The sequence below is a fragment of the Dendropsophus ebraccatus genome, chromosome 7 (assembly GCF_027789765.1).
Source record: "Dendropsophus ebraccatus isolate aDenEbr1 chromosome 7, aDenEbr1.pat, whole genome shotgun sequence".
Taxonomy (NCBI): domain Eukaryota; kingdom Metazoa; phylum Chordata; class Amphibia; order Anura; family Hylidae; genus Dendropsophus; species Dendropsophus ebraccatus.
In genome coordinates, this window is record NC_091460.1 from 117,180,489 (window position 1) to 117,193,702 (window position 13,214).

Below are 13,214 nucleotides of genomic sequence, written 5' to 3' on the forward strand. Positions count from 1 at the left end.
CGTGGCCTCCTGCAGCGTCAGATTTATCATGATAAGAGGCGTGCACCTCTTAGTAATTCCGGCCAGGAAAAAGGGGGAGGGGCTTTATTTAAGACTGGCGTATGAGTAAATGTCCCCCATTGTCCGTAGTTATGGAACATGCACATGCAGCCTTAGTATTTTCTTGCTCCTCCTCATGTTTGCATAGCAGACTGAATTATTTTTCACTTGCCCACTTCATGTTTCTGAGTGCCCGGTTCTGAGCCGGTTTGCTTCTTGACCATGTCTGTCTGTCTGCTGCCTGTCCTGACCTCCTAAATGGCTATACAACAGTTCCTTTTATTCTGACCATCCACAGTTTATGAGTGAACTCCATCTTCCCTGACCTCGGCCTGTCTAACTATGCTTCTTCTTAGGCTATGTTCACAAAATGTATATTCTCGTAAAACCACGGCCGTTATAGACCAATGGGATCTGCCAATGGGATCCCGGCCGGAGCATATACACATACTATACACAGTAGGGAAGTTTCACACTATTAGGGTATGTTCAAACTGAGCAAAAGTGGTGGAATTCCGTGTAGAGCCCCCGCCGCGGACCGTGTCCCACCTGCCTCAGTGTATCAATGCCATGCCTCATGCACCTCCACTCTCCGCCATTCTCTGCTCAAAGAATAGACAGGGGCTCCGTGCAGGAATTCCGCCACTTTTGCTCAGTGTGAACATACCTTTACAGTAGGGAAACCTGACACTATCACAGTAGGGAAGCCTGAAACTATTACAGTAGGGATGTCTAACACTATTACAGTAGGGATGTCTCACACTATTACAGTAGGGAAGCCTTACACTATTACAGTAGGGGAGCCTCACACTATTACAGTAGGGATGTCTCACACTATTACAGTAGGGATGTCTCACACTATTACAGTAGGGAAGCCTCACACTATTACTGTAGGGAAGCCTGACACTATTACAGTAGGGATGTCTCACACTATTACAGTAGGGAAGCCTGACACTATTACTGTAGGGATGTCTCACACTATCACAGTAGGGATGTCTCACACTATTACAGTAGGGATGTCTCACACTGTTACAGTAGGGAAGTCTCACACTATCACAGTAGGGATGTCTCACACTATTACAGTAGGGAAGTATCACACTATTACAGTAGGGATGTCTCACACTATTACAGTAGGGAAGCCTGATACTATTACAGTAGGGAAGCCTGACACTATTACAGTAGGGATGTCTCACACTATCACAGTAGGGATGTCTCACACTATTACAGTAGGGAAGCCTGATACTATTACAGTAGGGAAGCCTGACACTATTACAGTAGGGATGTCTCACACTATTACAGTAGGGATGTCTGACACTATTACAGTAGGGATGTCTCACACTATTACAGTAGGGAAGCCTGACACTATTACAGTAGGGATGTCTCACACTATTACAGTAGGGATGTCTCACACTATTACAGTAGGGAAGCCTGACACTATTACAGTAGGGAAGCCTGACACTATTACAGTAGGGATGTCTCACACTATTACAGTAGGGAAGTCTCACACTATTACAGTAGGGAAGCCTGACACTATTACAGTAGGGAAGTCTCACACTATTACAGTAGGGAAGCCTGACACTATTACAGTAGGGAAGCCTTACACTATTACAGTAGGGGAGCCTCACACTATTACAGTAGGGATGTCTCACACTATTACAGTAGGGATGTCTCACACTATTACAGTAGGGAAGCCTCACACTATTACTGTAGGGAAGCCTGACACTATTACAGTAGGGATGTCTCACACTATTACAGTAGGGAAGCCTGACACTATTACTGTAGGGATGTCTCACACTATCACAGTAGGGATGTCTCACACTATTACAGTAGGGATGTCTCACACTGTTACAGTAGGGAAGTCTCACACTATCACAGTAGGGATGTCTCACACTATTACAGTAGGGAAGTATCACACTATTACAGTAGGGATGTCTCACACTATTACAGTAGGGAAGCCTGATACTATTACAGTAGGGAAGCCTGACACTATTACAGTAGGGATGTCTCACACTATCACAGTAGGGATGTCTCACACTATGACAGTAGGGAAGCCTGATACTATTACAGTAGGGAAGCCTGACACTATTACAGTAGGGATGTCTCACACTATTACAGTAGGGATGTCTGACACTATTACAGTAGGGATGTCTCACACTATTACAGTAGGGAAGCCTGACACTATTACAGTAGGGATGTCTCACACTATTACAGTAGGGATGTCTCACACTATTACAGTAGGGAAGCCTGACACTATTACAGTAGGGAAGCCTGACACTATTACAGTAGGGATGTCTCACACTATTACAGTAGGGAAGTCTCACACTATTACAGTAGGGAAGCCTGACACTATTACAGTAGGGAAGTCTCACACTATTACAGTAGGGAAGCCTGACACTATTACAGTAGGGATGTCTCACACTATTACAGTAGGGAAGTATCACACTATTACAGTAGGGAAGCCTGACACTATTACAGTAGGGAAGTCTCACACTATTACAGTAGGGAAGCCTGACACTATTACAGTAGGGAAGCCTGACACTATTACAGTAGGGATGTCTCACACTATTACAGTAGGGATGTCTCACACTATTACAGTAGGGAAGCCTCACACTATTACAGTAGGGGAGCCTGACACTATCACAGTAGGGAAGCCTGACACTATTACAGTAGGGATGTCTCACACTATTACAGTAGGGAAGTCTCACACTATTACAGTAGGGAAGCCTGACACTATTACAGTAGGGAAGTCTCACACTATTACAGTAGGGAAGTCTCACACTATTACAGTAGGGATGTCTCACACTATTACAGTAGGGAAGCCTGACACTATTACAGTAGGGAAGCCTGACACTATTACAGTAGGGATGTCTCACACTATTACAGTAGGGAAGCCTGACACTATTACTGTAGGGATGTCTCACACTATCACAGTAGGGATGTCTCACACTATTACAGTAGGGATGTCTCACACTATTACTGTAGGGATGTCTCACACTATCACAGTAGGGATGTCTCACACTATTACAGTAGGGATGTCTCACACTGTTACAGTAGGGAAGTCTCACACTATCACAGTAGGGATGTCTCACACTATTACAGTAGGGAAGCCTGATACTATTACAGTAGGGAAGCCTGACACTATTACAGTAGGGATGTCTCACACTATTACATTAGGGATGTCTGACACTATTACAGTAGGGATGTCTCACACTATTACAGTAGGGAAGCCTGACACTATTACAGTAGGGATGTCTCACACTATTACAGTAGGGATGTCTCACACTATTACAGTAGGGAAGCCTGACACTATTACAGTAGGGAAGCCTGACACTATTACAGTAGGGATGTCTCACACTATTACAGTAGGGAAGTCTCACACTATTACAGTAGGGAAGCCTGACACTATTACAGTAGGGAAGTCTCACACTATTACAGTAGGGAAGCCTGACACTATTACAGTAGGGAAGTCTCACACTATTACAGTAGGGAAGTATCACACTATTACAGTAGGGAAGCCTGACACTATTACAGTAGGGAAGTCTCACACTATTACAGTAGGGAAGCCTGACACTATTACAGTAGGGAAGCCTGACACTATTACAGTAGGGATGTCTCACACTATTACAGTAGGGATGTCTCACACTATTACAGTAGGGAAGTCTCACACTATTACAGTAGGGAAGCCTGACACTATTACAGTAGGGAAGTCTCACACTATTACAGTAGGGATGTCTCACACTATTACAGTAGGGATGTCTCACACTAATTACAGTAGGGATGTCTCACACTATTACAGTAGGGAAGCCTGACACTATTACAGTAGGGAAGCCTGACACTATTACAGTAGGGATGTCTCACACTATTACAGTAGGGAAGCCTGACACTATTACAGTAGGGATGTCTCACACTATTACAGTAGGGATGTCTCACACTATTACAGTAGGGAAGCCTGACACTATTACAGTAGGAAGTCTCACACTATTACAGTAGGGAAACCTGACACTATTACAGTAGGGATGTCTCACACTATTACAGTAGGGAAGTATCACACTATTACAGTAGGGATGTCTCACACTATTACAGTAGGGAAGTCTCACACTATTACAGTAGGGAAGCCTGACACTATTACAGTAGGGAAGTCTCACACTATTACAGTAGGGAAGCCTGACACTATTACAGTAGGGATGTCTCACACTATTACAGTAGGGATGTCTCACACTATTACAGTAGGGATGTCTCACACTATTACAGTAGGGAAGCCTGACACTATTACAGTAGGGAAGCCTGACACTATTACAGTAGGGAAGCCTGACACTATAACAGTAGGGATGTCTCACACTATTACAGTAGGGAAGCCTGACACTATTACAGTAGGGATGTCTCACACTATTACAGTAGGGATGTCTCACACTATTACAGTAGGGAAGCCTGACACTATTACAGTAGGGAAGTCTCACACTATTACAGTAGGGAAGCCTGACACTATTACAGTAGGGATGTCTCACACTATTACAGTAGGGAAGTATCACACTATTACAGTAGGGATGTCTCACACTATTACAGTAGGGAAGTCTCACACTATTACAGTAGGGAAGCCTGACACTATTACAGTAGGGAAGTCTCACACTATTACAGTAGGGAAGCCTGACACTATTACAGTAGGGAGTCTACACTATTACAGTAGGGATGTCTCACACTATTACAGTAGGGATGTCTCACACTATTACAGTAGGAAGCCTGACAATATTACAGTAGGGAAGCCTGACACTATTACATAGGGATGTCTCACACTATTACAGTAGGGATGTCTCACACTATTACAGTAGGGATGTCTCACACTATTACAGTAGGGAAGACTGACACTATACAGTAGGGAAGCCTGACACTATTACAGTAGGGAATGTCTCACACTATTACAGTAGGGAAGTCTCACACTATTACAGTAGGGAAGGCCTCGACACTATTACAGTAGGGATGTCTCACAACTTCACAGTAGGGAAGCTATCACTATATACAGTAGGGATGTCTCACACTATTACAGTAGGGAAGTCTCACACTATTACAGTAGGGAAGTCTCACACTATTACAGTAGGGAAGTATCACACTATTACAGTAGGGATGTATCACACTATTACAGTAGGGATGTCTCACACTATTACACTAGGGAAGCCTGACACTATTACAGTAGGGAAGTCTCACACTATTACAGTAGGGATGTCTCACACTATTACAGTAGGGAAGTCTCACACTATTACAGTAGGGAAGCCTCACACTATTACAGTAGGGAAGCCTGACACTATTACAGTAGGGAAGTCTCACACTATTACAGTAGGGATGTCTCACACTATTACAGTAGGGAAGTCTCACACTATTACAGTAGGGAAGCCTCACACTATTACAGTAGGGAAGTATCACACTATTACAGTAGGGATGTCTCACACTATTACAGTAGGGAAGCCTGACACTATTACAGTAGGGAAGCCTGACACTATTACAGTAGGGATGTCTCACACTATTACAGTAGGGAAGCCTGACACTATTACAGTAGGGAAGTCTCACACTATTACAGTAGGGAAGCCTGACACGATTACAGTAGGGATGTCTCACACTATTACAGTAGGGAAGTCTCACACTATTACAGTAGGGAAGCCTGACACTATTACAGTAGGGAAGTCTCACACTATTACAGTAGGGAAGCCTGACACTATTACAGTAGGGATGTCTCACACTATTACAGTAGGGAAGTATCACACTATTACAGTAGGGAAGCCTGACACTATTACAGTAGGGAAGTCTCACACTATTACAGTAGGGAAGCCTGACACTATTACAGTAGGGAAGCCTGACACTATTACAGTAGGGATGTCTCACACTATTACAGTAGGGATGTCTCACACTATTACAGTAGGGAAGCCTCACACTATTACAGTAGGGGAGCCTGACACTATCACAGTAGGGAAGCCTGACACTATTACAGTAGGGATGTCTCACACTATTACAGTAGGGAAGTCTCACACTATTACAGTAGGGAAGCCTGACACTATTACAGTAGGGAAGTCTCACACTATTACAGTAGGGAAGTCTCACACTATTACAGTAGGGATGTCTCACACTATTACAGTAGGGAAGCCTGACACTATTACAGTAGGGAAGCCTGACACTATTACAGTAGGGATGTCTCACACTATTACAGTAGGGAAGCCTGACACTATTACTGTAGGGATGTCTCACACTATCACAGTAGGGATGTCTCACACTATTACAGTAGGGATGTCTCACACTATTACTGTAGGGATGTCTCACACTATCACAGTAGGGATGTCTCACACTATTACAGTAGGGATGTCTCACACTATTACAGTAGGGATGTCTCACACTATTACAGTAGGGATGTCTCACACTATTACAGTAGGGAAGCCTGATACTATTACAGTAGGGAAGCCTGACACTATTACAGTAGGGATGTCTCACACTATTACATTAGGGATGTCTGACACTATTACAGTAGGGAAGTCTCACACTATTACAGTAGGGAAGCCTGACACTATTACAGTAGGGATGTCTCACACTATTACAGTAGGGATGTCTCACACTATTACAGTAGGGAAGCCTGACACTATTACAGTAGGGAAGCCTGACACTATTACAGTAGGGATGTCTCACACTATTACAGTAGGGAAGTCTCACACTATTACAGTAGGGAAGCCTGACACTATTACAGTAGGGAAGTCTCACACTATTACAGTAGGGAAGCCTGACACTATTACAGTAGGGATGTCTCACACTATTACAGTAGGGAAGTATCACACTATTACAGTAGGGAAGCCTGACACTATTACAGTAGGGAAGTCTCACACTATTACAGTAGGGAAGCCTGACACTATTACAGTAGGGAAGCCTGACACTATTACAGTAGGGATGTCTCACACTATTACAGTAGGGATGTCTCACACTATTACAGTAGGGAAGCCTGACACTATTACAGTAGGGAAGCCTGACACTATTACAGTAGGGATGTCTCACACTATTACAGTAGGGATGTCTCACACTATTACAGTAGGGATGTCTCACACTATTACAGTAGGGATGTCTCACACTATTACAGTAGGGAAGCCTGACACTATTACAGTAGGGAAGCCTGACACTATTACAGTAGGGATGTCTCACACTATTACAGTAGGGAAGCCTGACACTATTACAGTAGGGATGTCTCACACTATTACAGTAGGGATGTCTCACACTATTACAGTAGGGAAGCCTGACACTATTACAGTAGGGAAGTCTCACACTATTACAGTAGGGAAACCTGACACTATTACAGTAGGGATGTCTCACACTATTACAGTAGGGAAGTATCACACTATTACAGTAGGGATGTCTCACACTATTACAGTAGGGAAGTCTCACACTATTACAGTAGGGAAGCCTGACACTATTACAGTAGGGAAGTCTCACACTATTACAGTAGGGAAGCCTGACACTATTACAGTAGGGATGTCTCACACTATTACAGTAGGGATGTCTCACACTATTACAGTAGGGATGTCTCACACTATTACAGTAGGGAAGCCTGACACTATTACAGTAGGGAAGCCTGACACTATTACAGTAGGGAAGCCTGACACTATAACAGTAGGGATGTCTCACACTATTACAGTAGGGAAGCCTGAGACTATTACAGTAGGGATGTCTCACACTATTACAGTAGGGATGTCTCACACTATTACAGTAGGGAAGCCTGACACTATTACAGTAGGGAAGTCTCACACTATTACAGTAGGGAAACCTGACACTATTACAGTAGGGATGTCTCACACTATTACAGTAGGGAAGTATCACACTATTACAGTAGGGATGTCTCACACTATTACAGTAGGGAAGTCTCACACTATTACAGTAGGGAAGCCTGACACTATTACAGTAGGGAAGTCTCACACTATTACAGTAGGGAAGCCTGACACTATTACAGTAGGGATGTCTCACACTATTACAGTAGGGATGTCTCACACTATTACAGTAGGGATGTCTCACACTATTACAGTAGGGAAGCCTGACACTATTACAGTAGGGAAGCCTGACACTATTACAATAGGGATGTCTCACACTATTACAGTAGGGATGTCTCACACTATTACAGTAGGGATGTCTCACACTATTACAGTAGGGAAGCCTGACACTATTACAGTAGGGAAGCCTGACACTATTACAGTAGGAATGTCTCACACTATTACAGTAGGGAAGTCTCACACTATTACAGTAGGGAAGCCTGACACTATTACAGTAGGGATGTCTCACACTATCACAGTAGGGAAGTATCACACTATAACAGTAGGGATGTCTCACACTATTACAGTAGGGAAGTCTCACACTATTACAGTAGGGAAGTCTCACACTATTACAGTAGGGAAGTATCACACTATTACAGTAGGGAAGTATCACACTATTACAGTAGGGATGTCTCACACTATTACACTAGGGAAGCCTGACACTATTACAGTAGGGAAGTCTCACACTATTACAGTAGGGATGTCTCACACTATTACAGTAGGGAAGTCTCACACTATTACAGTAGGGAAGCCTCACACTATTACAGTAGGGAAGCCTGACACTATTACAGTAGGGAAGTCTCACACTATTACAGTAGGGATGTCTCACACTATTACAGTAGGGAAGTCTCACACTATTACAGTAGGGAAGCCTCACACTATTACAGTAGGGAAGTATCACACTATTACAGTAGGGATGTCTCACACTATTACAGTAGGGAAGCCTGACACTATTACAGTAGGGAAGCCTGACACTATTACAGTAGGGATGTCTCACACTATTACAGTAGGGAAGCCTGACACTATTACAGTAGGGAAGTCTCACACTATTACAGTAGGGAAGCCTGACACTATTACAGTAGGGATGTCTCACACTATTACAGTAGGGAAGTATCACACTATTACAGTAGGGAAGCCTGACACTATTACAGTAGGGAAGTCTCACACTATTACAGTAGGGAAGCCTGACACTATTACAGTAGGGAAGCCTGACACTATTACAGTAGGGATGTCTCACACTATTACAGTAGGGATGTCTCACACTATTACAGTAGGGAAGCCTGACACTATTACAGTAGGGAAGCCTGACACTATTACAGTAGGGATGTCTCACACTATTACAGTAGGGATGTCTCACACTATTACAGTAGGGATGTCTCACACTATTACAGTAGGGAAGCCTGACACTATTACAGTAGGGAAGCCTGACACTATTACAGTAGGGAAGCCTGACACTATTACAGTAGGGATGTCTCACACTATTACAGTAGGGAAGCCTGACACTATTACAGTAGGGATGTCTCACGCTATTACAGTAGGGAAGCCTGACACTATTACAGTAGGGAAGTCTCACACTATTACAGTAGGGAAACCTGACACTATTACAGTAGGGATGTCTCACACTATTACAGTAGGGAAGTATCACACTATTACAGTAGGGATGTCTCACACTATTACAGTAGGGAAGTCTCACACTATTACAGTAGGGAAGCCTGACACTATTACAGTAGGGAAGTCTCACACTATTACAGTAGGGAAGCCTGACACTATTACAGTAGGGATGTCTCACACTATTACAGTAGGGATGTCTCACACTATTACAGTAGGGATGTCTCACACTATTACAGTAGGGAAGCCTGACACTATTACAGTAGGGAAGCCTGACACTATTACAATAGGGATGTCTCACACTATTACAGTAGGGATGTCTCACACTATTACAGTAGGGATGTTTCACACTATTACAGTAGGGAAGCCTGACACTATTACAGTAGGGAAGCCTGACACTATTACAGTAGGGATGTCTCACACTATCACAGTAGGGAAGTATCACACTATAACAGTAGGGATGTCTCACACTATTACAATAGGGATGTCTCACACTATTACAGTAGGGATGTCTCACACTATTACAGTAGGGATGTTTCACACTATTACAGTAGGGAAGCCTGACACTATTACAGTAGGGAAGCCTGACACTATTACAGTAGGGATGTCTCACACTATCACAGTAGGGAAGTATCACACTATAACAGTAGGGATGTCTCACACTATTACAGTAGGGAAGTCTCACACTATTACAGTAGGGAAGTCTCACACTATTACAGTAGGGAAGTATCACACTATTACAGTAGGGAAGTATCACACTATTACAGTAGGGATGTCTCACACTATTACAGTAGGGAAGCCTGACACTATTACAGTAGGGAAGTCTCACACTATTACAGTAGGGATGTCTCACACTATTACACTAGGGAAGTCTCACACTATTACAGTAGGGAAGTATCACACTATAACAGTAGGGAAGCCTGACACTATTACAGTAGGGATGTCTCACACTATTACAGTAGGGAAGCCTGACACTATTACAGTAGGGAAGTCTCACACTATTACAGTAGGGATGTCTCACACTATTACAGTAGGGAAACCTGACACTATTACAGTAGGGATGTCTCACACTATTACAGTAGGGAAGTCTCACACTATTACAGTAGGGATGTCTCACACTATTACAGTAGGGATGTCTCACACTATTACAGTAGGGAAGCCTGACACTATTACAGTAGGGAAGTCTCACACTATTACAGTAGGGATGTCTCACACTATTACAGTAGGGAAGTATCACACTATTACAGTAGGGAAGCCTGTCACTATTACAGTAGGGAAGTCTCACACTATTACAGTAGGGATGTCTCACACTATTACAGTAGGGAAGTCTCACACTATTATAGTAGGGATGTCTCACACTATAACAGTAGGGATGTCTCACACTATAACAGTAGGGATGTCTCACACTATTACAGTAGGGAAGTCTCACACTATTACAGTAGGGAAGCCTGACACTATTACAGTAGGGATGTCTCACACTATAACAGTAGGGATGTCTCACACTATTACAGTAGGGAAGTATCACACTATTACAGTAGGGATGTCTCACACTATTACAGTAGGGAAGTATCACACTATTACAGTAGGGAAGCCTGTCACTATTACAGTAGGGATGTCTCACACTATTACAGTAGGGATGTCTAACCCTATATAACCTTCCCTATAACGCCATGAAGCGGACAGTAAACTCTATGAATCACTAGACACTTGTGCCGCAGGCAGCTCGGACGCTGGGGTCTGGTAGTGTCCGGCAGTGTCCGGCAGAGGTCGCTGTGGGCCGGTGACTGTCGCCCGCTATGTGCCGGGGTTGCGGGGAGGCGTGGGAAGGTGCGGGCGGGTCCCCTATAGGAAGGAGAAGGAAGCATGGGCAGCGGAGGGAAGCGCTCATAGGTGGTGCGGCACCTGCCCCTGATGTGTCACCCGCTGTCTGCCTCAGCACCGCCACAGGACAACACCGCCGCCTGATCCCGGAGTCACCGATCCCTCAGCTCCAGGATGGATGTGAAGCGGAGTGCGGGGTCCCCTCTGCTGCTGCTGCTGCTCCTCACAGGTAGTGTGCCCGGTGCTGTGCCATCACAGGTAGTGTGCCCGCTGCTGTGCCATCACAGATAGTGTGCCCGGTGCTGTGCCATCACAGGTAGTGTGCCCGGTGCTGTGCCATTACAGGTAGTGTGCCCGGTGCTGTGCCATCACAGGTAGTGTGCCCGCTGCTGTGCCATCACAGGTAGTGTGCCCGCTCCTGTGCCATCACAGGTAGTGTGCCCGGTGCTGTGCCATCACAGGTAGTGTGCCCGCTGCTGTGCCATCACAGGTAGTGTGCCCGGTGCTGTGCCATCACAGGTAGTGTGCCCGGTGCTGTGCCATCACAGGTAGTGTGCCCGGTGCTGTGCCATCACAGGTAGTGTGCCTGGTGCTGTGCTATCACAGGTAGTGTGCCCGGTGCTGTGCCATCACAGGTAGTGTGCCCTCTGCTGTGCCATCACAGGTAGTGTGCCCGGTGCTGTGCCATCACAGGTAGTGTGCCCGGTGCTGTGCCATCAGAGGTAGTGTGCCTGGTGCTGTGCCATCACAGATAGTGTGCCCGGTGCTGTGCCATCAGAGGTAGTGTGCTCGGTGCTTTGCCATCACAGGTAGTGTGCCTGGTGCTGTGCCATCACAGGTAGTGTGCCTGGTGCTGTGCCATCAGAGGTAGTGTGCCTGGTGCTGTGCCATCACAGGTAGTGTGCCCGGTGCTGTGCCATCACAGATAGTGTGCCCGGTGCTGTGCCATCACAGGTAGTGTGCCCGGTGCTGTGCCATCACAGGTAGTGTGCCCGGTGCTGTGCCATCACAGATAGTGTGCCCGGTGCTGTGCCATCAGAGGTAGTGTACTCGGTGCTGTGTCATCACAGGTAGTGTACTCGGTGCTGTGTCATCACAGGTAGTGTGCCCGGTGCTGTGCCATCACAGGTAGTGTGCCTGGTGCTGTGCCATCAGAGGTAGTGTGCCTGGTGCTGTGCCATCACAGGTAGTGTGCCCGGTGCTGTGCCATCACAGGTAGTGTGCCCGGTGCTGTGCCATCACAGATAGTGTGCCCGGTGCTGTGCCATCACAGATAGTGTGCCCGGTGCTGTGCCATCCTCCTCAGCTGAGGGAACAGGTGGTCACCGGGCACTGGGATCTTCTTCTATGCATGGACAGATGTAGCAGAGTGCAGTGTATCAGCTCACATGGCATATACAGGAGCTCAGATAGGATTGTTACAGTGACACATTCAGCTCTGCTACATCTGAGTACTACAATTAGAGTACACAGGGTTTTGTCTATAGGAAGGAAGGTATAGAGGTAGCAGAGCTGCATGTATGTGCAGTGTATCCAGAAGTGACAGCTGTGGCAGGATGGGAGCTGTGGTACAGGGCCGTGCACATACACCCTATGGTGGACACGGTGCATGTGTGAGCTCATAGACCTATGACATCATAATATCATGGTGAACGACTCACAGGATCATCTTCCTGCCAGATCTAGCAGGGCTGACTGTGTTATTTAGCACAATGTGATGGGATGTGACGAGATGGAAACATCTGGGGGAGATTTACTGTCCTGTAGATCTTTTATTTAAAAAATATATAAAACATTACAACAATAACGATAGACAATAACAAAACAACGACACTATGAATAACATAGAACTGTACAATATATACATGAAGTATATAAATGTATTGCTTGGTCCAGACTCCAGACTTATTCTTACCAAAC

General features: G+C 45.2%; 1 protein-coding gene across 1 annotated transcript in view; it reads left to right on the forward strand.

The window, feature by feature from the left end:
- Window positions 1-11,323: 11,323 nt before the first annotated feature.
- PARM1 (prostate androgen-regulated mucin-like protein 1) overlaps window positions 11,324-13,214 on the forward strand; it is a 57,759-nt gene continuing 55,868 nt past the window's right edge. The window contains exon 1 of the mRNA XM_069978288.1: window positions 11,324-11,523. Coding sequence (XP_069834389.1) covers window positions 11,469-11,523 — 55 coding nt within the window. The 5' untranslated portion in view covers window positions 11,324-11,468. The remainder of the gene's footprint in view (window positions 11,524-13,214) is intronic.